Source organism: Mobula hypostoma, chromosome 10 (genome assembly GCF_963921235.1).
Source record: "Mobula hypostoma chromosome 10, sMobHyp1.1, whole genome shotgun sequence".
Classification (NCBI taxonomy): domain Eukaryota; kingdom Metazoa; phylum Chordata; class Chondrichthyes; order Myliobatiformes; family Myliobatidae; genus Mobula; species Mobula hypostoma.
In genome coordinates, this window is record NC_086106.1 from 7,370,764 (window position 1) to 7,397,500 (window position 26,737).

Consider the following 26,737-nt stretch of genomic DNA (forward strand, 5'->3'; position numbering starts at 1 on the left):
GTTGAGTCAGCAGGAGATCTTACCTGAATCCATGGAGACGAGGCTGGTGTCCTTGATGTATTGAGCCACGTGCTTAACACTCAGCAGTTTCTTGTGGTCATGGGCAGAGCGGTTGTGACACGTAAAAAACTCATCTGGTTAACTAGTGTATGTCAAGGAAGGCAAGGTGCTGTCCTTGCTTTGTTGGGCCTAGGCCCACGTGAAGTAGATGCTTTTCAATTGCCCTTTGAGATGACCTGGTAAGCCAATTAGCTATAAGTGGCTTACGATTATTTTCTCAAAGGCCGTTCGGGATGAGCAGAAAGCGCTGATCGCGCTTGTGATGAGCAGTTCCTGAAAAGTTAACAGATAAAAAAAAATCCAAATCTCACTCTATATTAACTCCCCGAAGAGTTAACCTTGTCAGTAATCTTTCATCGGCCCCGATCAATGGCTTTGACTCTGATCCCAGCTTTCTCCATGAGATAGAATGGGTGGAAGAGAAGGCAGGGCCTGCTGTCTGAAAACCAAGATTTTATTTTAAGAAGCACCCCAAAGTCAGTTGAAACTGAAATACACCAAACCTTTCAGCGTCGCGAAGAAATAATAATAGGCTTCCTGACAAATTGGTATAAAGACAGACAAGATTGATGAGCTTGACTTGTGACCCTGATTCTTAGTCAGGCCTCAGCCTATCCTCGGGCCTACTGGTGATGGTCATGTGACACGCCGTGTCCATAGTGATTTAATTCGACTGGATGGAGACAAGACTGTCTGGAGCAGACAAATTGACATCACAAAAACCAGCAGCTGCGTGAAAGCTGTGGCGAAAATTGGTTTCCCTTTGCTAACACGTTTAGAATTTTGACCCCCCCAACACAATACATGCGACAGGGAGAGACAGATGGCCCTAAAGGCCCGGCAGTCAGTTCTTTTTCCTCTTGTTTTCTCTTGTCAAGCTCGCTGTCAAGTATATCCACCCCCACCCTCCATATTTAATTCACTCCTCTCTTGAGGGTCAATGATTAGATGTTCCATCAGCGCAAAGCGGACACAGTCTCCGTGCCTGTGAGCTGGGCGGGGAACTGTCCGACTATGAGATGAGTTACATAGCTCTCTGGGGCGGCATGTTAGCGTAGTGGTTAGCAATATAGCACAGGAGACCCCAGGTTCACTTCCCACCACTGCCTGTAAGGAATTTGTATTTTTTTCACCATGACTGTGTGGGTTTCTTCCGGGTGCTCTGGTTTCCTCCCACAGTCCAAAGACACGCTGGTTGGTAGATTAATTGATCATTGTAAATTGCGCTGTGATTAGACCATAAGACCATAGGAGCAGAATTAGGCCATTTGGCCCATTGAGTCTACTCCACCATTAAATCACGGCTGATCCTTTTTTTTCTATCTCCTCCTCAACCCCAGGTCCCGGCCTTCTCCCCGTAACCTTTTGATGCCATGTCCAATCAAGAACCTACCAATCTCTGCCTTAATTACACCCAACGACCTGGCCTCCACAGCTGCCTGTGGCAACAAATTCCACAAATCTGGACTCTGATGGTTTGCCCAGAGATCAGTAGGGTGCAAATGATTTATTACAGGGCCCCTGCCCTCAAGATCGGCTCAGTTAACGTAGTGTGGCGGCCCGCATACGCGGGACTCGAACCGCCATCGGGAGCCGCGGGCAGACACGCGGTAGCGCGTTTGGAACTACCCGCTCGGGGCGGGCCTTCCGGGGACAGTCCGATGTCACGTCCGCCCTGCGGGTCGCAGGGGCCCGTGGGAGGGGAGATTCAAGCGCGCGATTTTGAATCCGTAAAGCCATTCTGAGTTCAGCTCTCCCTGCCTCCCTGTGTTTCTTTAGTAGCGCGTTTGCGCGCGACTACAATAGAATAATTAACTTAGTTAACTTTGCTCCGGTGTCATTATAAAAGACTAGGAGGTTCCCGGTAGCCTTCTGATCAATGGGCCCTCCCTCTACAAATACCTGAAATCGATCATTTGTGGGAGCTTTCCGTGTCCTCGGCTCCCATAGCAACCGCACCTCAAACAAAATCATGGCTTGTTGCAAAGCATTATTGGTCATGATAGGCCATAAGCCTACACTCTTCGCTGAAGGAGCTCCCTTCTAACGGTGGGGTACTCCCTCAGCTTTTGGAGTTTCAGCCTCAAGTTTCTGCGTTTCGGCTTTTGGAGTTGGTTTATTAGTGTTAATGAACTGAGACACAACCAAAAAAAAAACTTGCCTTGCATACCGTTCGTACAGATCAGATCACCACACAGTGCATTGCGGTCGAACAAGTTAAAAAAGAACAATGCAGGATAAAGTGTAAAAGCTACCGATAAAGTGGTGGTCGTCCATCCTGTCCGACGGTGACAGGAAACCTGTGCGGGAGGGTTCTTAGAGTGGAAAAGCCATTGCACTGGGGCGGTTCCACTCTCTTGGCCTCAGGTCTAGTGATAGGAACAAGCGTCACAAACCAGGGTCTTCCCTGGTTGCAATGGTTGACCATGGCGCCTTCTGTGCCTTGCCATGCCCTTCGCTCTCCGCGGAGCGCTGCAGAACCGCCTTCCTGGCCGTTGGATCTCGCTGTAGATCTCATCCGCCCAGTCCCCCCCAGCTGACTTCGCAGGCTAGGACAGGCGTGTCCCTCTCTCACCGGGGTACGAGGCCGGCCGGCCACCCTCACCTGGGTTAGCCCACCTCTCGCAGCGGTGTACCGGGCTGTGGCCGGCGACGCTTGCGGACGGCTGCTCGGAGCCACAGGTGGGAGCCGAGCGTCCGGCGGGGACCCAAGGTGAGTGAGCTGCCCGGGAATGGACACGACAAGCCCCTTCACCAAAGGTTATAACCCTCCCTAGACACCCCACCAAGAAAGTACCGTGCCGTTAAACGATAAAGTGCAAAATCGTAATGAGGCAGATTGCGAGGCCAAGAGACCCACCTTATCATACAAAAGCTCCGTTGAAGAGACTGAGAACAGTGAGATGGAAGCCCCCCCGGCCCCCGTACATGTTTGTAACTTTTGCCTGGTGGGAGAGAGGAGAAAATGTCGGGGTTGGGGGGGGTGTGGTCTTTGATGACACTGGCCGCTTTACTGAGGCAGGGGGAAGTGTAGACAGAGTCCATAGCGGGGAGGATGGTTTCTGTGACGCGCTGAGCTGTGTCCACAACTCTCTGTGGCTTCTTATGGTCACGTACCGAGCAGTTGCCGTGAAGCATCCGGACAGAACGATTTCTGCGTTGTGTCGGTAAAAATCGATCTGTTGACAGGGACATGCCAATTTCTTTAGTAGAGGTGTGAGTTAGCTTTCTAGGGCCATAACATCAATGTGGTTGGGCCAAGGTGGGCGATTGTTGATTTGCATTTCCCAGAAACATACTTTATACTTTATTGTTGCCAAACAATTGGTACTAGAACGTACAATCATCACAGTGATATTTGGTTCTGCACTTCACACTCCCTGGATTACAAATATTAAATACTAAAAATATTAAAAATAGTTAAAATGAATAAATATTAAAAATTTAAATTATAAATCATAAATAGAAAATAGAAAAATGGGAAGTAAGGTAGTGCAAAAAAACACAAGAGGTAGGTCCGGATATTTGGAGGGTGCAGCCCAGATCAGGATCAGGATCCGTTCAGCAGTCTTATCACATGAAGTCCTTAACCCCTCTCAACCTCAACACATTTGACGTAGACAGGAGCTTGTCCATCCATTTCAATTCTACTTCCCATTCCGACATGTCAGTCCATGGCCTCCTCTACCGCTGTGATGAGGCCACACTCAGGTTGGAGGAAAAAACACCTTATTATTCCGTCTGGGTCGCCTCCAACCCGATGGCGTGAACGTCGATTTCTTGAACTTTCGGTAATTGCCACCCCTCTCATCACTTCCCATTCCTGTTTCCCTCCCTCACCTTCTCTCATTACCTGCCCATCACCTCCCTCTGGTGCTCCTCCTCCTTCCCTTTCTTCCATGGTCCTCTAAACTCTCCTGTCAGATTCCTCCCTCCTCCAGCCCTTTATCTCCATCACGAATCAACTTCTCAGCTCTTTACTTCACCCCCTGCCGCTCTCCGGGTTTCACCTATCACCCACCACCCTGTACTTCCTCCTCCCCTCCTCCCACCTTCTTGCGCTGACTTCTCCTCTTTCTTTCCAGCCCGAGGAAGGGTCTCGGCCCGAAACGTCGACTGTTTACTCTTTTCCATAGATGCTGCCTGGCCTGCGGAGTTCCTCCAGCATTTTGCGTGTGTTGCTCTGGTCCACAGAGGGAAGGCTGGTTCCTGCGAGATACTGATCTGTGTTCACAGCTCTCTGCTGTTTCTTATGGTCACGTGCAGTGTAGTGCCACACGAAGCCATGATGCATCCAGGCAGAATAATTTCTGTGGCGCATCTATAAAAATCGACGCATGCCAAATTTCTTTAGACTCCTACGAAAGTAGAGGTGTTGGTTAGATTAGATTATGAGGACACGCAATCCTCTTTTATTGTCATTTAGTAACGCATGCATTAAGAAATGATACAATGTTTTTCAGAATGATATCATGAAAACACATGACAAATCGACTTAAAAACCAACAAAAACCACATAATTATAACATATAGTTACAACAGTGCAAAGCAATACTGTAATTTGATAAGAACAGACCATGGCACGGTAAAAGTCTCAAAGTCTCTCGAAAGTCCCATCATCTCACGCAGACGGTGAACCTCCAGCACCGCCAACTTGCCGATGCAGCATCCTGGAAGCACCGACCACAGTCCGACTTCGAGTCCGTCCGAAAACTCCGAGCCTCCGACCAGCTCTCTGACACCGAGCACCGAGCACCATCTCTGCCGAGTGCTTCGACCCCGGCCCCGGCAACAGGCAATAGGCAAAGCCGAGGATTTGGGGCCTTCGTCTCCGGAGATTCTCGATCGCACAGTAGCAGCGGCAGCAAAGTGGGGATTTCAGAAGTTACAACAGGTGTTCCTCCGTGCTTCTCACGGCTGTCTCCATCAAATCCGGATTGTGCACGGCCCCTTAGTTACACATATCGATATTCATTCGGAATGGCCGCATGCACTGCGTCGCGCCGCCATCTTCTCCTCCCTCCTTAGTTTTTTTGGCTGCGACATCAATGTGGTTGGACCAGATGCTCACACCTAGGACCATGAAGATCTCAACTCTTTCAACCTCCACACCATTGGTGTAGACAGAACCTGTGCACTGGCCTGTTCTTTGGACCTGGAAGCAAGTGGTGATGTCTCTGATCTGCGGGGCTGGGAACCAGAGGGAGGAGTCAAATTTCAAACTGGGGTTGCAGAAACCAAAATCTATTCTTTCCAAATAAGGAGTAGAGCAATTAAGTGCAAGGGCGACTCTGTAAAGTACCTTGGACATCATAACTGCAACAGAAGGTTAAGCTCCACTGTGTCTTTGTTTGGAGATGCTGGTACGGTCCTTCCATTGAATTGTCTTCTTGGACGTGGCAAGGTAGCATCGTGGTTAGCGTAATGCTTTACCTTGCCATTTGTAAGATTGGCGTTAAGTTCCAGCCGCTACTTGTAAGGATTTTGTATGTTCCCCCATGACCTCCTTGGTGGCCTGGTTTCCTCTTACAGTCCTCATCGAGGGGTCAACAGTGGAAAGGGTGAGCAATTTCAAGTTCCTGGGTGTCCACATCTCTGAGGATCTCTCCTGGGCCCCACACATCAACGCAGTTGCGAGGAAGGCACAACGGCAGCTACAGTAAATTTCATTAGGAGCTTGGGGAGACTTGGGATGTCCAAAGTCACTCACAAGTTTCTTCAGATGTACGGTGGAGAGCATTCTAACTGGCTGCATGGGAGGGGTGGGGCGGAGGGGGGTGCTGTTCTACAGCACAGGGTTAAAAAAATCCTGCAGAAAGTTGTGAACTCAGTCAGCACCATCATGGGCACCAGCCTCCTCAGCATCGAGGACATCTTCAAAAAGACGGCTCCACTCTAGGACCCCCATCACCCAGGACATGCCTTGTTCTCATTGCTACCGTCAGGAAAGAGACACACACTCAACGATTCAGGAACAGCTTCTTCCCTGCGCCATCTGATTTCTGAGTGGACATTGAACCCGGGAACACAACCTTACTACTTGTTTTATTTAATTGAACTATTTAATACATATATAGGCATCCGTTAGTCTCGTGAGACCATGGAAGGCCTTGGAAGGTTTCCAGAACACAGGCTTGGGCAAGGTTGTGTGGAAGACCGGCAGTTGCCCAGGCCGCAAGTCTCCCCTCTCCACGACACCGATGTTGTCCAAGGGAAGGGCATTAGGACCCATACAGCTTGGCACCAGTGTCGTCACAGAGCAACGTGTGATTAAGTGCCTTGCTCAAGGACACAACACATTGCCTCAGCCAAGGCTCGAACTAGCGACCTTCGGATCACTAGACGAACACCTTAACCACTTGGCCACACGCCAGTATATATATTTACTGTAATTCACATTTTTAATATTATGTATTACAACGTACTGCTGCCATAACAGCAAATTTCATGACCTACGCCGGTGATATCAAACCTGATGCGGATTCTGACATTCCAAGGGGTTAATAATTTTAGGGCAGGCTATGTTAGAAGCCGTGGCGAGTGACGGGCCGGTTCAGCTTGCTGCTCCGCGACATTTAGGCGGCTCCGCGCTGGACTATGGGTCTCAGAGTATCTCTGTGGGCTACAGAGCGCTATTTGCTTGCGGTTATCATTTTTATGATTAGTTTTTTTTTCTCTCTCTCTGCACAATGGATGTCCAGCGGTCTTTTTTTTCCATGGGTTCTTTTGGGTTTCTTTGTTATGTGGCTGCCTGTTAGCTGACGAATCTCAAGTTGTACAATGTACTTTGAACTTTCTTGGTGCAGGAAACATGCTGGTGGGTACATGTGTACTATCCTTAGTTGGTCATTGACGCAAATCTTGCATTTCACTGTATATTTCGATGTGTATGCGATCAATAAAGTTAATCTTCATGTTAATCTCAATGACGACACCATGACTAACACCTGGTCTTTCTCCCCGTTCTTCCTTCTCATTAACCGCTGGTAGAATGGGCTGAGACGCCAAGAACTCGCTTTCCTCAGCCCCCTCCAGCAACTGGAGAGGCAGGTCAGCGACCTCCGACTCGATGCGTCGCAGACTCCTGGAGGGGAACCAGAGATCGACAGTCGCCCGAGCTCAGGTAAGGGGGAGGGGGACACGTAGTGGCGGTGTGAAGGGGTGGGGCTTCTTCCATCGTAGGCCTGATTTAAGCATTTACAAGTCAAGGTTATCTTCTCACATTTCAAGGTTCAAGCTCTGTTTAGTGTTATTTCCAGTACACAAGTGTAAAGGAGAACAAAATTGTTACTCCGGATCAGAAAAAACCCACAATAAGATAAAGAACAGAATAGTTAAAAAAAAACACGATAAATAAAAATACATAAGATAGTTTATATACATAAATTGATTGTATGTCCATAAAGTGACGCTAGGCACGGGAGTGTCTGTACAGAAGGTGAATCTGACGGGAGATATTGAGACAGTGCTGGAGTTAGTGGGGGGAGGTGTTGATCAGTTTTACTGCTTGGGGAAAGTAACTGTTTTTGAGTTCAGTCGTCCCGGCGTGGATGCCTGCTCCCTGATGGGAGTTGGACAAACAGCCCGTGAGCAGGGAGGGTGGGGTCATTCATGATGCTATATTGTCCTTTCTCCTCTCTAGACTCGACGGATTTCTGTCTAACTCTCCGGCCAGACTGCATACCCCTCCAGCATCCAGGGGAGATTATTTGTAGGGCTTTGCTCATTGTGTGCGCAGGCTGGCTGTGGTCTGGTTTAACAATTAGCCTTTGATCACACTCAGCTTCTTACTGCTGAGCACTGGGAATGCTGAATCTGACTCCCTCAGCTGCTGTCAGGGTGAACCACGTGACCACATGAAGGGTAACAGGTTAAGTGGATTCGTTTTGGTTTATTTTCTGAGGAAAATAATACTCACAAGCAAAAGGGGGAAAAAAAAATGACAAGTAGTGGTTAGCACATTGCTTTTCAGCACCAGAGACCAGGGTTCGATTCCCGCCACTGCCTGTGTGGAATTTGTACGTTCTCCCCGTGACCGCGTGGGTTTCCTCCGGGTGCTCTGGTTTCCTCCCACAGTCCAAAGACGTACCGGTTGCTAGGTTAATTGGTTATGGTAAACTATCCGGGTTCAATTGGGGATTTCTGAAGGGCCTTTTCCGTTCTGTATCCCAATAAATAAATGATCAGAATCAGGTTTATTATCACCTGACATACACCCAGTGGCCGATCCCCAGTGGAGTGTGTTCAAGGTCTTCTACTGCTGTAGCCCGTCCACAGCAAGGTTGAACATGTTGTGTGTTCAGAGATGTTCCTCTGCACACCACTGTACAGAACACATGGTTACTTGAGTTCCTGTCACCTTCCTGTCAGCTTGAACCAACCTGGCCGCTCTCCCCTGATCTCATTTTCAAGGCGTTACCACACCATTCTCTGTAAGCACTGGTGCAATATTGTCTATTTCCACCATCCTCCATAAACTCCAGGGACTGTTGTGCCTGAAAATCCCAGGAGATAAGCAGTTCCTCAGATACTCAAACCACCCCATCTGACACCAACAAAGTCAATTACATCACGTTTCTTCCCCCTTCTGAAGTTTGGGCCAGGCAACAACTGAACCTCTTGACCATCCCCGCATGCTTTTATGCACTGAGCTGCTGGCACGTGATTGGCTGATGAGATATTTGCATTAACGAGCAGGTGTACCTAATAAAGTGGCCATTGAGTGCACGTCATGTTGTTTTGTGACTGCAGTGCAGATCGATACGTAAAATATACTATAAATGATAATAAGAAACATATATAGAAAAAGTCTTGGTTACCAAAACCACAGTGCCTCTAACTATCCCTGTGACTAATTCTTGGAGGGAGATTTGTGAGTTTTACACAAGGTCGCTGTTCACCTCAATTCCATAAGATCATAAGACATAGGAGCAGAATTAGGCCATTTGGCCCATCGAGTCTGCTCTACCATTCCAGCATGGCTGATCTTTTTTCCCCTCCTCAGCCCTGCTCCCCAGCCTTCTCCCCACAATCTTTGATGCCATGTCCAATCAAGAACCTATCAAGCTCTGCCTTAAACACACCCAATGTCCTGGCCTCCACAGATGCTTGTGGTAACAAATTCCACAAATTCCCCACCTTCTGGCTAAAGAAATTTCTCTGCATCTCCATTTTAAATGGATGCCCCTCTATCCTGAGGCTGTGCCCTCTTTTCCTAGACTCCCCCACCATGGGAAACATCCTTTCCACGTCTACTCTCTCTAGGCCTTTCAACATTCGAAAGTTTTCAATGAGATTCCCCCACTTCATCCTTCTGAATTCCAGCTAGTATGGACCCAGAACCATCAAACGTTCTTCGTAAGATAACCCTTTCATTCCCGGACGTGTGGTCGCCGGCCGGGCTTTCCTGTTGGCACTGGTGTCGTAGTGGTCAACGTGAAGCCATTACAGCTTGGGGTGTCGGATTTCGGCGTTCAGTTCCAGTGGCATCTCAAGGAGTTTGCATATCCTCCTCGTGGCCGAGTCGGTTTCCTCCGGGTGCTCTGGTTTCCTCCCACAGTCCAAAGACGTACCGGTTAGTAAAGTAATCGGTCATTGTAGATTGCCCCATAGTTAGGACAGGGTTAAATGTGTGGGCTGCTGGATGGCGCGGCTCGTTGGGCCGGAAGGTTCCATTCCACGCTACATCTCTAAATAAATAAATTTTAAAAAGCAGCTCCAGTAACTGAACCGAAAACACCCACCAAATCTGTCTAGGTTCGTTGAAAAAAGAAAAGATCGTTTCCAGATGTTCATCCTGGAGAATACACAACGTCGCAAGTGAAGGGGTTGAGGTCAGTTTGGGGTTAGTGTTTGATTTCCGTGCCTTGAAGTTCCTCCTGATAGATTTTCCCACACGGGCTCTCTGTCAGGGACACTGACGCCCAAAGCGACACGCACACAAAGTTGCCAGAGGAGCTCAGCAGGTCAGGCGACATCCACGGAGAGAGAATAACCAGTCGACGTTTCGGGCCGAGACCCTTCATCACTGCGAAGGAAAGGGGGAGGATGCCAGAATAAAATGGTGGGGGGAAGGGAAGGAGGATAGGTGAAGCCAGGCGGGTGGGAAGGGTCAAGGGCTTGGGAGGATCTGATAGGAGAGGAGAGTGCACGATGGGAGAAAGGGAAAGAGGAGGGGACCCAGGGGGAGGTGAGGGTGGGGAATAGAGGATGGTTGGGGGAGGTGTGGATTATTTCACAGGGAGGAGAGATCAATCTTCATGCCATCAGGGTGGAGGTTACCAAGGTGGGATTTGTGGTGTTGCTCCCCCACCCTGAGGGTGGCCTCTTCTTGGCACAAGAGGAGGCCGTGGACCAACGCTGATGTCTAGTTACATTGTTTATCTATTCAGTTCCAGCTTTCAGTCAGCTTTCCACCTCTTTCTTTCCCCATTTCCCTGATTTTCAGGTTTTGATTTTGCTCTGCCTGCCTCTATAATTACCTTGGCTTCTCACATCTGGCTTGTTTCATTCCTCACTCTGTCTCACTGTCAGAGTCACTTCCTCTGCTTACAACCAGAATCAGCTTTAATATCACTGGAATGTGTTGTGAAATTTGCGTTACGTGGTGACGGTACGTAATAATAAAAAAAACTGTGAATTACAGTCTATAAAAAAGTGAGGCAGTGTTCATCGGTTCGATGTCCATTCAGAAATCGGATGTCAGAGGGGAAGAAGCTGTTCCTGAATCGTTGAGTGTGTGTGTCTTCAGGCTCCTGTCCCTCCTCCCTGATGGTAGCGATGAGAAGAAGGCATGTCCTGGGTGGTGGGGGTCCTTAATGATGGATGCTGCCTTTTTGAGGCATCGATGCTTGAAGATGTCCTGGACACTACGGAGGCTGGTGCCCGTGATGGAGCTGACTGAGTTCACAACTTTCCGCATCTTACTTCAATCCTTTGCAGTAGCCCCCTCCTTTCCGCACCCATACCAGATGGCGATGCAGCCAGTTAGAGTGCTCTCCACTGTGTCGTCCCTTATCTCTTTGTTTTCCTGTCTCCGGGCATTCCTGCCTAATTATCCCCACTCTCCTCTCCTTTTATCACTTCAATTTGAGTGTGTTCTTTGCGTAAACGCATTAGAAATAACTCTACCGCAAACCAGAGGAAGTCCCATGTTCGGCTTGGGTTCTCTGCAGCAAAACAGTCTAAGCATTAGATTCTCCAATTTCAGGAAATGTGCTCTCCCTCCATCCCTTTTCTCCCTCCTTCTAACCAGTTCCTACCCCTCCTCTACCAAAGGAGGTGTAAGGCGCTCCTTCCCTCCGCTAGCCTGCAGGTCACCCTTGGGAAAGGTGTAGCACCTGCTTAGCCCCCCCCAGTCAGGGTCCCGTGAAGCCAAGGGGGCAGGTGGTGAATATCACAAGTCCTGGTTATGTGAGCACTGATGCCGGGCAGACCATCTCTGAAGAGTGTTGATAATGGCCAGAAGAAAGCAATTGCAAAACACCCGAACAAAAAAAATTTGCCAAGAACAATCGTGGTCATGGGAAGACCATGATTGCCCACGTCATACAACATTCTAAATTGGAGAAAGGCCGATTTTGATAGTATCAGAAATGATCTGGCAAGTGTGAATTAGGACAGGCTGTTTTCTGGCAAAGGTGTACTTGGAAAGTGGGAGGCCTTCGGAAACAAAATTTTGAGAGTACAAAGCTTGTAGGTGCCTGTCAGAATAAAAGGTAAAGATAACAGGAGTCAGAACCTTGGTTTTCAAGAGGTATTGAGGCCCTGGTTAAGAGAAAAAGGGAGTGCATAGCAGGGAGGGCAAGCAGGAACAAATGAGGTGCTTGTGGAGTATAAGAGATGCAAGAAAACACTTAAAGAAATCAGGAAGGCTAAAAGGAGGAATGAAGTTGCTCTAGCAGACGAGGTAAAGGAGAATCCAAAGGGATTCTACAGGTATGTGAAGAGCAAACAGATTGCAAGGGACAAAACTGGTCCTCTGGAAGACCAGAATGGGAATCCCTGTGTGGAGCCAAAACAGATGGGAGAGATCTTAAATTCACTCTTTGCACCTGTATTTACTCAGGAGACGGACGCAGTATCTATTGAAGTGAGGCAAAGCAGCCTCAACTTCATGGACCCTGGTCAGGTTACAGAGGAGGAGGTGTTTGTCACCCTGAGGCAAATCAGGGTGGAATAATCCCCAGGGCCTGACAAGGTATCCCCTTGGACCCCATGGGAGGCAAGTGTAGAAATTGCCGGGGCCCCTTCAGAGATATTTAAATCATCCTTAGTGACAGGGGTGGTACCAGAGGACTGGAGGATAGCCAATGTTGTACCACTGTTTAAAAAAGGCTCTAAACATAAACCAGTAAATTACAGGCCGGTGAGCCTGACATCAGTTCTGGGAAAGCTGTTGGAAGGTATTCTAAGGGACTGGATATATAAGTACTTGGATAGACATGGACTGATTAAGGATAGTCAGCATGGTTTTGTGTGTGGTAGGTCACGTCTAACCAATCTTATAGAGTTTTTTTAGGAAGTTATCAGGAGGGTGGGTGAAGGCGAGGCAGTGGATATTGTCTACAGGGACTTTGGTAAGGCATTTGAGAAAGTCCTTCATGGGAGATGGTCAAGAAGGTTCAGTCGTTCGGCATTCAGTAAATTGGATTAAGAATAGGCTCTGTTGGAGAAGTCAGAGTAGTAGATGGTTGCCTCTCTAACTGTAGGCCCGTGTGCGCAGGAATCGGTGCTGGGTCCATTGCTGTTTGTCATCGATATCAATGATCTGGATGATAGTGTGGTTAAATGGATCAGCAAATTTGCTGATGACACCAAGATTGGGGGTGTAGTGGTTGGCGAGGAAGGCTATCATTGTTTGCAGAGAGATCTGCATCAGCTGGAAAAATGGGCTGAAAAATGGCTGATGGAGATTAGTGCAGACAAGTGCGAGGTTTTGCAAATGACCCGAAACTTTGACTGTCCACTTCCCTTCACCGATGCTGCCTGGCCCACTGAGTTAGTCCAGCAGTTTGCTTGTTGCCTTGATTCCAGCATCTGCTGCCTCGTGTATCTCCAAAAAAGAAATCCCAGGCAATGTGGGTCACCACAGACGGCGTTACGGAAATGCAGATCTATCTTCCCCTCTCAGCCATTCACGAATTGGTTTTAATTGGCGGCACGGTAGCGTAGCGGTGAGCACGACGCTTTACAGTTCCAACAACCCAGGTTCAATTCCCGCCAATGCCCGTAAGGAGTTTGTACGTTCTTCCCGTGACTGCATGGGTTTCCTCTGGTGCTCTGGTTTCCTCCCACAGCCCAAAGACATACCGGTTGGTAGGTTAATTGGTCATTGTGAATTGTTCTGTGATTAGGCTAGGGTTAAACTGGGGGCTAGAAGGGCTTGTAGGGTCTATTCAATGCTGGATTGATAGATAAGTAAATAAACTTTGCTCCTGACTCCAAAGTACGCTGGGTCAAGTGCAGTTCAGTTCAGTCATTGAGGTACCAAAGTTAAAGGATATCTGGGCACAGGGGCAGGGCAAGCCAGACACAGTGATATTGGACAGTAGAGCAGTCTTGAGAGGCCGAGGCCCATTCCTGCTCCACCTACTGAAGGATTCCTGCACTCTTGGAGACCGTTGGGATGTGATGTTTAGTTCACACTCTCGAGTCTGCAGTGTATGTAAAAGATGCCTTGGTGAAACTACCCACCGACAGTCCAGTACCACATTGTTATACAGTGACAGGCCTGTCCCTAACAGGTCCCCCCCCCAAATGTTGTACACTGAGAGACCATTAGGGTTGCCAACTGTCCCGTATTAGCCGGGACATCCCGTATATTGGGCTAAATTGGTTTGTCCCATATGGGACCGCCCTTGTCCTGTATTCCCCCTCTAAGGTAGAGCGTTCCTATGAAGCCGTTTGTCAGCCGAAATGGTGTAAAGCGAAGAAGCAATTACCATTAATCTATATGGGAAAAATTTTTGAGCGTTCCCAGACCCAAAAAGTAACCTACCAAATAACACATAAAACCTAAAATAACACTAACATGTAGTAAAAGCAGGAATGATATGATAAATACACAGCTTATATAAAGTAGAAATAATGTATGTTTCACTTAACAGAATCGGGAAGGTTAAGCCAAAACCGATTTGTAGAAAAAAATCGGCACGTACACGCATGCGCACGTCACGTATGTGCACGTTATGCACACACACGCAGGTGCCCACGCCGGGCTTCACGGTCATGGTAGTCTTTCTTGGAGTGAGCACACGTGTCCCGTATTCGACTGCTACTTTTGTCCCCTTATTTGGGAGTGAGAAAGTTGGCAACCCTAGAGACCGTTCCCGCCATCCCCATGAACCCCTGCAAAGCCTGAAGGTTTTTGGAGGGAATCGCTTCGATTGAGATACTCGAGGTACCTCTGTGCGGACTGGTTGGGGACAGCACACGATACCGCCGACTGGATCCGCTCACGCTCCACGCGACTGCTGCAAGTTGATGTTTGACCCACGCCTTTAACACGCTGATTTTTTTTCTCTCTCTACAACCCCACCTTCCACCCCCACCCGCCTTCCCCACCGTCTTCCTCCACCTTCCTCTCTGCCTCCCTCCACCCTCCCCCCTGCTCCCTCCTGCAGGCTTCTATGAGCTCAGCGAGGGCCCGTCCCCCGCGCTCTCCGACTCCTCCGCCTCCATCTTTGCCGAGTGCTTCCCCAGCTTGCATTCTGCTGCGTGCAACTACCCGCGGCTTGGCTTGGCTGACGCTCGCATTAATTATGCAAACGAACGACCCAAATCATTAGGTAGGTGTGAACCCAGGCAACTGCAGAGGAGTGTTGAGGATGTCCCCGTGAGGAACTGTATTAATGCCCAGTAGTGGGAGGACATCTATTGAGGATTCTTTTTTGCAATACTTTCAAAAAAGTTGGTATTAAACCTCAAAACTTAAAAATTCAAAGTAAATTTATTATCACAGTACATTGAAGTCACCATAAACTACCCTGAGATTCTTTTTTTTTTGTGGGCATTCACATTAAATCCAAACATAATGAAAGACCGTGCCCGAGAAGACGGACGGACGGCCAATGTGGAAGAGGCAATAAATTGACCAAATGCAGAAAGAAAAATAATAATAAATGAATAAATAATAGATATCGAGAGCATGAGATGACGAGCCCTTGAAAGTGAGTCCGTAGGCTGTGGGAACAGTTCAGTGTTGAGTTGAGTGAAGTTATCCCCTCTGGTTCAGGAGCCTGATGGTTGAGGGGTAGTCAGTGTTCCTGACCCCAGTGGTGTGGGGGTCCTGAGGCCCCTGTATCTCCTTCCTAATGGTGGCAGTCAGAAGAAAGCATGTTCTGTATGGAAGAAGTCCATTTCTCCTGCTCGCTCGGGGCGTGTATCCCAGATTGCAACTCTCAGTGTAAACCAAACTTTCCTTCCCACTCCTAACTTAACTTCAGTGAGTGTGGAGTCCCGGAGACCCACCGCACAGGAACAGGCCCTTCGGTCTACCAACCCTGCACCGGCCAATAGCACACACTTCCACTCGTCTCCTAGTTCCCCCTCAACATCCCATCCACTCCCCACACCCCCGACTCCACCAATCACCTACACACCAGGATCAATCCACAGTGGCTAATTATCAACCTGCTCGACCTTGGGACGTGGGAGGAGCCAGTGCACCCATGGGAAACCGGAGGCGGACCACAGGGAGAACGTGCAAACTCCACGCAGAGAGCGCCGGAGGTCAGGGTCGGACCCTGGACCCTGGTCGGGCTACTGCGGCATTGCCTTAAATCGTTCCCAACCCATCCAATATCTTATAGTGAATGGCTCTCCCTCACCCTCCTACAGAATTGATCAAATGCTGGGTTTCGACTCCAAACATTGGCAGGTCCTGCCCCCACCCCATCGCTCGATCTGCTGACTTCCACCAGCAGATGGTTTGCTGCTTCAGATATCTGCCGTCTCTTTTGTCTGTACCTATTAACTCTTGTTACTTACTTATTGATCATTACGTTGCTGGTGTTTAGGGCAGCAGTGAAGATCCTCCATCTCTGGTGGTGTTCAGGGCTTCCTTCATCGTGTCAGTAGCTTCCTCTCGGTTTTCACCACTGTCGGTCGTGCAAGTCCCGGGTGGAGACTCAGGAATATCGACACACTCAGATGTAGAAGGGTTCTTCACTGTTGTTTCCGTAACAATTTTGTTTGCCCAGTTAGGGTTGTTAGCCCTGAGTTGAACCTGGAGGACCGGTGGACCACTCTTAGTCTGGCCTCTACTCTTTGACCTGTTTGGCATGGGTGACCCTACCAAGAGCCAAAGCATAAAGCCCTGACTCCAGCCAACACAGCTCTCCGGGTCACTGAGGCACGCAAGCCTCCAAACCCCACGACAAGATGGTGGACCTCTTGGAGGTCACCCTTGCTAGATCGACCTCATATAGACACCAGAGCCTGGTGGACAGGAGCCCGTGCGATGCTCATAGACTTACAGCACAGAAACAGACCTTTCTGCCCATCTCCATCGTGCTGACCACCAAGTACCCATTTACCAGAATGTGGCGGAATGCCTTCTATGCCTTGGCAATCCAAGGGTTCATCGTGGGAGTGTCTCCGTCCATCACACTTTCAGGCACTGGGTTCCAAATTCCACCCACCGTCAGCCTCAAATCCCCACGAACACTCTGCCCCTTACCATAAATCTTTGCCCTGTGGTGAAAGTCACTTCTGCAGTGGAGAAAAGTTGGCCGCATGGTTACGGCGTTGGACTTGAAATCCAGAGGCGATCCCCCACATGGGTCCGAGCCCTGCTCGCAGAGCTCGCAGCACGACCAAGGACATTTTGGGGTGTAGTGGTTAGTGTAACCGGGTTCAATTCCTAGCGCCGTCTGTAAGGAACTGGTATGTTCTTCTCTGTTACCATGTGGGTTTCCTCCGGGTGCTCTGGTTTCCTCCCACAGTCCAAAGACGTACAAGTTAGCAGGTTAAAGGTCACATGGCTGCTTGGGATCAGTCGGCCAGGAGGGCCTGTTACCATGCCGCATCTCGAAATAAATAAACTTACTCCCCTCTGGTCTATTCCCCTCACAATCTTCTCTCTTTCAACCTTCTCTGCTTCAAGGAAAATGGGGCAGCACGGTAGCGTAGTGGTCAGCACAGCGTTTTTCAGTACAGGAGATACGGGTTCAATTCCCGCCGTTGCCTGTAAGGATTTCGTGTGTTCTCCCCGTGACCGTGTGGGTTTCCTCCATGTGCTCTGGTTTCCTCCCACAGTCCAAAGGCGTACCGGTTGGTAGGTTAATTGATCATTGTAAATTGTCCCGTGATTAGGCTGGGGTTAAGTTGGGGGGTTGTTGGACAGCACAGCTCAAAGGGCCGGAAGGGCTATTTCATACTGTATCTCAATAAATTCATGAATAAGTAAAACAGGCCAAACCCGGGCTACTGTATCTTCCTTGGGACACCTGATCCCAGCAACGTCCTCGGGAATCTCCTCTGCAGAGTAACCGCGCCCTTGCTACGCTGAGGTGGCCTCAACGCCACACAGTCGTCTGGGTAGTCAGACACCCATTGGCAGGAGACGTACCACTGTGGACTAACTTGGTTGCCTCCTCAGTCAACTCCTGCTTTGTTTGAGGCCCTGTGTCAGGAGGTTCACTGCGATTCAAACTCGGGATCACGAGGAGACTGTTCCGTCTTTCGTTACATGAGATTGTGGTTGGTGGCACCGTATCTCCTTGGAGCCTCTACCCAGAACAAGTCCAGTAACATTTGGATCTAATTCACTGCTAGTGGATGTTATGATGACATATGACTCACCAGCGCTATGTGCACGGCTTGTGGCTCGTTTACTAATACTGAAGGAGTGTAAGACCATAAGATATAAGAACAGAAGTAGGCCAATTGGCCCATCGAGTCTGCCCCACCCTTCAATCACGGGTAACTCTACTCCCACTCCATCAGCACTAGGGTGTCAAATCCCGATGCTATAACACCCCCCCCGAGGAGTATTACTTGGTGTCCAGTTTGTTCTGTCCCTGTTCTGGTACATTTGTTGGGACAGTTTAGAGGGAGCTTCATTCAGGGTCGAGATTGTACTGTCCTTGTCTGGGGAGTGTGTGATGGGACAGTGTAGAGGGAGTTTCACTCTGTATCTAACCCGTGCTGTCCCTGCCCTGGGAGTGTGTGATGGGACAGTGTAGAGGGAGCTTCACTCTGTATCTAACCCGTGCTGTCCCTGTCCTGGGAATGTGTGATGGGACAGTGTAGAGGGAGCTTCACTCTGTATCTAAGATGGGACAATGTAGAGGGAGCTTCACTCTGTATCTAACCTGTGCTGTCCCTGTCCTGGGAGTGTGTGATGGGACAGTGTAGAGGGAGCTTCACTCTGTATCTAACCTGTGCTGTCCCTGTCCTGGGAGTGTGTGATGGGACGGTGTAGAGGGAGCTTCACTCTGTATCTAACCCGTGCTGCCCCTGCCCTGGGAGTGTGTGATGGGACAGTGTAGAGGGAGCTTCACTCTGTATCTAACCCGTGCTGCCCCTGCCCTGGGAGTGATGACTCACACTGCACTCTAACATGGAGTATTGATTATTTTTTCCAGCCGAGCCTCTGCACACAGACCAGGAGGAGAGCCTGAGCTATGCCGACAGCGACTACGTCTCCTCGGTGCCCCGCTCCTTCTCGGTGCCCCACTCGGAGTCACTGGAAGCTCTGGCGGACATGCGGTCGAAGCACCCGTCGGACCTGATGACCCGCGACAACCTGGAGCTCTTCACCTACCCTGGCCCCCTCCACGCCATGGCCGTACAGAGCCCCCTCCTTGGCCAAGCCCTGCGGGCAAGCAGCGAGGACAAGCCCTTCTCACCCACCTCCTTCCTGGGCGCCTACAAGCTGGACGGTGACGGCGAGCTGTTCTTCGGCTCCGAGGCCGAGCTGGCCCAAGGCCTGGAGGCCGTGCAGTCAAAGAGGCTGGAGAATTACATCACCGGCCTGGTCCACAAGAGGGTCTACCCGGTCCGCTCGAACAAGCCGAGGACGAGCCTCGCGGCGGACCCCACCAAGGGCCTGATTCGCCAAAGCAGCCTGTGCCAGAGGAACACCGAGTCCGCCAGCCCTCAGAGTCCCAGCTGCGAGCAGGTGTACCCCTCGTCCGAGAGGGGGAAGATCTCCAGTTCCCACAGCTTCGACGGCAGCCTGCCCACCGCAAGGTACAGGCCCCAGTGGAGCACAGGTGGGGACCAGTCGTCGGCCAAGAAAAATCTCCCCAGCTGCCAGGCCTCAGACAGCTTCGCCGGTGCCGCCCAGAAGCCAAAGGGCACGGAGGAGGCCCAGCACTCCCAGAGCCTGAGGAAACAGGTCAGGCTCATGACGAATACTCCACCCATGAGACCAACCTCCCTGGAGTACCACGACTTGAATTACCACCCGGCCATGCGGGCATCACCTCAGGAGAGCTACTACCAGAACGTGTACTCACTGGACGACGGGTCCCGGGCCTTTGCACCCACTCGGGCCAACTCAGTGGAAGTCCAGTCACCACCTTTCGAGCAACGCATCGCCGCTGGGCCTGAGGTCCGAGAGAAGAGGTCGCCCATCCGGGGACTCGACGACGGGGCCTACCAGATGGTCAACGCGCAGTACATACCGGCCAAGCAGCCATACCGAGGGCAAGGGGGAGGGCCGGGGGGCCGGGCCAAGGCCGCCATGCTCAGCAAGTGCCGCTCGGCCGACATGTCGCCCGAGGCGGTCCCCCCCGGCTTCAGGGAGAAGGGCAAGGCCCCGGGCAAGAAGTGTCGCTTCAGCGAGGAGGCGGAGGCCGCGAGGAGGAACGGCCGCAAGCCTTCGCCGCGGGCCAAGAAGACGTGCCGCTCCAACTCGGAGAACAGCCTATTGCACCGGCAGAGCTCGGCCGGTGGCAAGTACAACACGGTGGAGCGGGATGAGGGCCGCTCCCTGCGGTCCAGGCGTCACCCCAGCGGCGGCGGCAGCGGCGGCTACCGGCGCTGGAGGTCGACGGCGGAGATCAGCCAGGAGGAGGTCGCGGTCGCGGCCGCTGAGCCTTATGCGCCTGGGGAGGGCCAGCGGCGGCTCAGGAGGTACCAGAAGGTGGCCGGCCACCAGGCCGGCAGCGACCTGGAGGACCGGGCGCCTCCCGAGGACGAGGGGCCGGGACCCAGGGCCTATGGCGCCCATGGCGGCTTCGGTGACAGCGAGTCGAGCCTGAGCGAGGTCGAGTCGCCGGCCTTCAGCACCTGCTCCAGCGAGACGGACGACGAGGGCGGCGGGCTGGTGTGGCCTCAGCAGATGGCCCCGCAGGCGGCTGGCCGCAACGCAGCCCAGCCCAAGGTCTTCGTCAAGATCAAAGCCTCCCATGCGCTGAAGAAGAAGATTCTTCGTTTCCGCACCGGCTCCCTCAAGGTTATGACAACTGTGTGAGGGGAGCAACTCGGGACGTCCCATCAGAGCTTTGAAGCTGTCCTACCCCCCCCAACCCCCACCATCCCCACTGCAAGTTTATCGGAAGAGGGGACTGGGCCGATAGAGGCGAGAGCCCACCTGACTCTTTATCCATACCTCCACCTGACGTCCGCACAGATCTCCTCCCCTTCCCCATGGCAGCCGGAGAACTTTCCAGAAGCACCGTACAGAGCAGAGGATGAGGGGAGGGTGGCACCAGGCCTGGTCTCGTGCCCCATTTTCTGTGGCGAGGGGCGGGTCTCGAAGCCACAACCTCCTGCCGCATCCGCTTCCGCCTGAGCCCTCGCCAGAGAAGTGCCCCGAGGAAACGGGGGGCCCCCCATGTGCCAAGGAAAACCCCTCTGCGTGATGGAATTCCAGCTCGAGGGCCCGGTTCACTCGCGCCTGGTTCCGCGACCTCACCTCGCGGAGGGGCTGTCCGTTAATCCTACGCCGCATCAACCGACCACGACTTATTTTACGCTGTGTTACCACGGAGAGTCTCTTGACGTTTTTGTGGTGGAAGGCTTTCTAGATCAAGGAGCAGACAAGGACTTGGGTTTTGAATGTCGCCTGCTGGTTGGCACCCACCCCCTTCGCCATCCCTGACTGACGTTCCTGTTTCAAATTTCTCACCTCTGTGGTCAAATCCCTCAGCCACACCTGATCAAGTGATATCCTCAGATTCAGATTGTTTTTTTTCGTTCATTTACCGAAACATATAGTGAATTGTGTCACAACAGACACAAAATGCTGGAGGAACTCAGCAGGCCAGGCAGCGTCTATGGAAAAGAGTACAGTCGAGGTTTCGGGCCGAGACCCTTCACGACTGTGGTACAAGCTGGCAGCGAAGACATGTTCCCAGGCGGACGACATGTCGTTACCCAGACCCACTACTAGAGCCGTGTATATCTTCCCAGAAACATAACTTCGCCACCAGCTTGTACCACATTAGTGAAGAGTCTCGGCCGAAACGTTTTCCACAGACAGTGCCTGGCCTACTGAGTTCCTCTGGCATTTTGTGTGTGTTGCTTGGACTTCCAGCGTCCGCAGACTCTCTCTCGTTAGTGAAATGAGCCATGTGCCTCAACGACCAACACACCCAAGGGTGTGCTGGGTGGGTGGGTGGGGATGCCGCCCGCAAGTGTCACCAAACATCCCGGCACCAGCAGGCCTCTGGGCCTCCAATGTCCTGCGGACCCCAGCCCTCTACCACCCTCAAAGACCTCTGTGCCCCCCCAACTCTGGGTTCTTGATCGCCTGAATTTCCTGCCACCATCGGCAGCCCTGTCTGCGCCCTGGCTCCTTGAACTTTGAACTTGCCCCCTTAAGCTGTACCATAGAGGCTCCCCTCTTCATCAGCTTCGAGCCCCCTTGTCTCTGCATCTCCTCTGGTGGCTCAGGGATATTTTACCCAGATTCAGAACAAGCCCCTTGGATACATGACAGCCATATGTAACAGATGATCGCACCAAAGCAGGCTCTGATAACAAACTTACTTTGAACTTTGAAACTAGCACCCTCAGCCCATCAAGGCATTTGGAAAACCCATTTACACAAGTCCTATTTTATTTTATTTTCTCCCACCTTCCCATCGTTCCTCCCCCCCCCCCAGATTCCATCACTCACTGCACACAAGGGGACGATTTACAGCGGCTATTTATCCTGCCAACCCGAAAGTCATTAGGACGTGGGACCCCGTGTAGTTGCGGGGGGAACAGACAGTACCCGAAGTCAGGATCGAACCTGCACCTTTACCCGTGTATCACATAATTCCCTCTTTTCTGTTGCCTCGGTTTCACATTGCTCCGGAGCTGGGCAGCGTTAACAGCCCCGTCTGCCTAACACACATCCAGGCCAACCAAGGCCCCTTCGTGAGCTAGTCCCGTTCGCTTTTAGCCAATCTCAACCTTAAGGAACCACAGTACATCGGCGGAAATTTGCGACTGTCGACATACCGAGCCTCCACAAACTCTGAGTAAAACGTAGCCGCTGTTGTGCCTTCTTGTAACTGGAATATGTTGGCCCCAGGATAGACCTTCAGAGATGTTGATACCCAGGAACTTGAAACTGCTCACTCTTTCCACTGCTGATCTCCTTATCCTGACAGGTGTGTGTTCCCTCGACTTCTCCTTCCTGAAGTCCACAGTCAATTCCCTGGTCTTACTGACGTTGAGTGCAAGATTGTTGCCACAATGCCACTCAACCAGCTGATCTATCCCACTCCTGTACGCCCCCTCGTCACCATCTGAAATTCTCCCAACAATGTTTGTGCCATTGGCAAATTGATAGATGCCTGTTTGAGCTGTGCCTGGCCACACAGTTGTGGGTCTAGAGACAGTAGAGCCTCCCCGCATCCTTGAAGAGCGTCTGAGTTGACTTTCAGCGAGGTGGAGATGTTATTTCCAACCTGCACGGGCTGTGGCCTCCCGGTGAGGAAATCGAGGGTGCAGTTGCAGGTAATGGCACAGAGGACCAGAGTTTGGAGCTTGTTGATTAGAACTGAGGGGAGGATTGTGTTGAACGCAGAGATGTAATTAGTAAACAGCAGCCTGACGTAGGTATTGCCGTTGTTCCTGGCAATCCATGGCCGAGCAGAGAGCCAGTGAGGTTGCATCAGCTGTAGACCTGTTGTGGCGATAGGCAAATTACGGAGGGTCCAGGTCCTTGCTTAGGCAGGAGTTGATTCTGACCATGACCAACCTCTCAAAGCCCCTTGTAGCAGTAGATACGTATCCCACCGTGTGACACGTCTTTGAGGCAGACCTTGGGCACTGGTATGCTTGAAGCAAGAAGGAACCTCCGACGGCAGCAGTGAGAGATCGAGCATGTCCCTGAACACTCCAGCCGGTCGGCTGGCAAGGGTTTTCAGAGCCCATCAGGGCCTGGTGCCTTGAAAGAGTTCACCCTCCTGAAAGATGTCCTCATATCGGCCTCCGAGACAGGGTCACCAGATGCCGCAGGGATACGCATGGCTGTAGCGTTATTCTCCCTTCCAAAGCGAGCATAAAAGGCCTTGAGCTCGTCTGGGAGCGAAACATCGCAGCCACTCACGATGTTAGGTTTCGTTTTGCAGGAAATAATGGCCTGCAACCCTGCGAGAGCTGATGTACATCCGATTCCATCTGTAACCTCAATTGGAATTGTTTCTTCACTCTTAAAATAGCCCTCCGCCCAGTGACGGGACGGTGTGGAAAGAGCCTCACCCTGTGCCTGACCCTTGAATTCCAAGTAGTTCAACTTATCATCCAAGTACGTTTATGTTACCAATATACTTGAAATTCATTTTCTTGCAGGCATTTACAAAAAAATAAAAGAAATACAATAGATGGTTAAAGAGACTTTACATAAACAAAGACTGACAAACAACCAATGTACAAAAGATGTCACCCTTCGGCCTACTACTCTCCAGGGGCAACATTTCCAGCCAATCAAATCTTTCCTTATTACACAGTCCCAGCAGCATCCTTTGTGAAACTTCTCTGCGCCCTTTCTAATTCAAACACGTTCTCCCTTTGAACTGCGCACAATATTCCGGGTGTGATCAAACCAACGGCCCTCTCCAGCTGCAGTATGTAACTGTGTGGGATGCATCCTGCTTTCCCACGAGGGAAAGATCGGAGAGGGGCAAATTCCCACCACCACCCCACACGTTCCCACATCGAATTCAATCCCCCAGCAATTCCTGGTGCAGGATGTGGGGGGCCGGTGAGCCTCTGGCGCGAGATACCCATCCCTCTTTTGACAGCCTCTTGACTGCGGAAGCCTAGCGCCAAGCGGGAGGGGCAGTCTTGGGGAATCCCCATGCCTCACCGCATTCCCTGAGAAAATCCTGCTCGGCAGAGACTACGAGCAGACAGCTGGAATTTGCTTCCCGCTTTCTTTTTCATTTATTGAAAGACCCAGCAAGGTAGCAGGCCCTCTCCGGCCTGTACCACACACCCGTGACCAATTGGCCTACTAACCCACGGAGTTGGAGGAAACCCACGTGGTCATGGGGAGAACGTACAAACTCCTTGCAGGCGATGGCGGGAATTGAACCCGGATTACTGGCGCCATCACGGTGTTACACTAATCGCTCTGCTATTGTGTCACCGTTAATATCTTGAGTGAGAATCCTCAGTAAATCACAGGGGCTCCAGGAACCCGCAGCCAAGTACGATGCGAGTGATAAACAAGAGAGAATCTGCAGGTGCTGGAAATCTGAGCAACACACACACACACACACACACACACACACACACACACACACAAGACGCCGGAGGAACTCAGCAGGCCAGGCAGCATCCACGGAAAAAAAGTTCAGTCGACATTTCGGGCCGAGATCCTTCGGCAGGACTGGTGTAAGTGACGCATCCCAGCTGAGTGGGTTGTGATTTGAGTTGGAGGGGAGGGGTTGGATTGACTGGGGGTGGGTGGGAATCACAAGATTGACCACCCCCCCCGCCCAACATGAATATGACGTGGGCAATCATGGTCTCGTGACCATGATTGCTCTTGGGAAATTTTTTGACAGAAACGGCTTCTTCCGGGCAGTGTCTTCGCAAGATGGGTTACACTCCCCCCGTCCCCCAGCCGTTATCAATACTCTTCAGAGATTGTCCACCTGGCGTCAGTGGTTGCGTAACCAGGACTTGTGCCCGTACGTCCATCCACCACGTGACCCTGATCAGGGGAATTCTAAGCAGGTGCTACACCTTACCCAAGGGTGACCTGCGGGCAAGTGGAGGGAAGGAGTCCCTTACATCTCCTTTGGTAGAGACGTATCTCCACCCGCTACCCAGTAGGACTTGGCGCCTAAAGATGATGGTGATGATGAATTTTGGGCATTGTTAACTGCCTCTTAACCCGTGCTGGATGGATTGTGGTTTGAAATGTTGTATATATGTATTCTTTAAGAGTTTTGTCAACTAGTTATGTAGTAAGTAACCTACACGTGGGGTACATAGGGAGCTGTTGATACGCCATGGGATTTGGGTAATGCTGGTTGGTTTGAGGGCTACTTTGCAACGTCGAGATCCCAATCTACGTTGAAAGAAGCTTCCTTTCATTCCTTCCAGCGCACTGGGCCGCTGATGTTGCGATCACAAGCACATTTGCTTCAGTTTTGCTAAGGTGCTGGACATACACGTGATGAAGATAAATGTCTACCGAGCACCCATGGGTGCAAGGGGAGGAAGATCAAGGGCGTGAGTTTAACTGCAAATGGACCAAATGACCTCCTGATACATTTTTGATGAGTCTGGTCACTGTTTTTTGTGTGGGTTGGGGTAGTTTTTTTTTTCACGCCTGGGTGAGTTGGGGACCTCCTATCCTTATTCCCCGTTATTTCCTCACAACAGAAAAGGCCCTTCAGCCCATCGAGTCCATGCCAGCTCTCAGGGTAATCCCGTCCTCCGCTCCCCTCCCTGCAACCTATTCTCCCCACTCCATCTGATCCGCCCACCAGCCCTTGACATCAGGGGCAACGTATCGATTAGCCCACTGGCACGCGCGTGTTGGCGAGGCGGGAGAAGACCGGGGTATTGGTTGGGGGAGGAGGTTAACCCACGTGGCCACAGGAAGAATGTGCAAACTCTACTGGGAGGTCAGAATTGAACCAGTGGCTCTAATCGGCTGTGCCACCGAGCCGAATCACATCCAGCAGTAAATGGTAACAGCCGGGTAAATCCCTGTGTGAATTGGTGGTAGCCACTGTTGGCAGAGATTGAAAATCTACATCCTTACTCTTCATTTTCCCCAGTACCTCATGGATGAAACTCAAAATTAGAACCGTTTGGCTAATGGTTTCGATTGATCCAACCTAATTTCCCCCATCCTCATTGGAATGCTCCCCATCTCCTGCCAACCATGTAAAAACACAAGAGAATCTGCAGGTCAGCACGCTCCTGATGAAGGGTCTCGGCCTGAGACCTCAACTCTTTACTCTCTTCCACAGATGCTGCCTGGCCTGCTGAATTCCTCCAGCGTTTTCTGAGTTGCTTTGCATTTCCAACATCAGCAGCTTTTCACATGTCTGCAGATGCTGGAAATCTTGAGCAAGACCCGCAAAACGCTGGAGGAACTCAGTAGGCCAGGCAGCATCTATCTACTTGGGCTCTGAGCTTTCAGTGGAGTGTGTAGGCTGTCGATGAGCTCCTGTCTCCGTCGTCCATAGTTGGAGTTCATCAATGTTTCTGCAATCCATTGTATCCACTGTACAGGCCTATACAGCTTCACCAGGCCTTACCT

At 51.0% G+C, this 26,737-nt stretch overlaps 1 protein-coding gene across 2 annotated transcripts in view; it reads left to right on the forward strand.

The window, feature by feature from the left end:
* Positions 1–25,091, forward strand: part of LOC134352629 (dapper 1-like) — a 105,031-nt gene extending 79,940 nt beyond the window's left edge. The window contains exons 2-4 of one of the 2 annotated variants that reach the window (XM_063059946.1): positions 7,051–7,183; positions 14,685–14,849; positions 18,651–25,091. In XM_063059946.1, the coding sequence (XP_062916016.1) occupies positions 7,051–7,183; positions 14,685–14,849; positions 18,651–20,485 (2,133 nt within the window). In that variant the 3' untranslated portion in view covers positions 20,486–25,091. The remainder of the gene's footprint in view (positions 1–7,050; positions 7,184–14,684; positions 14,850–18,650) is intronic. The other variant, XM_063059947.1, reaches the window with a different exon arrangement.
* The last annotated feature ends 1,646 nt before the right edge of the window (positions 25,092–26,737 follow it).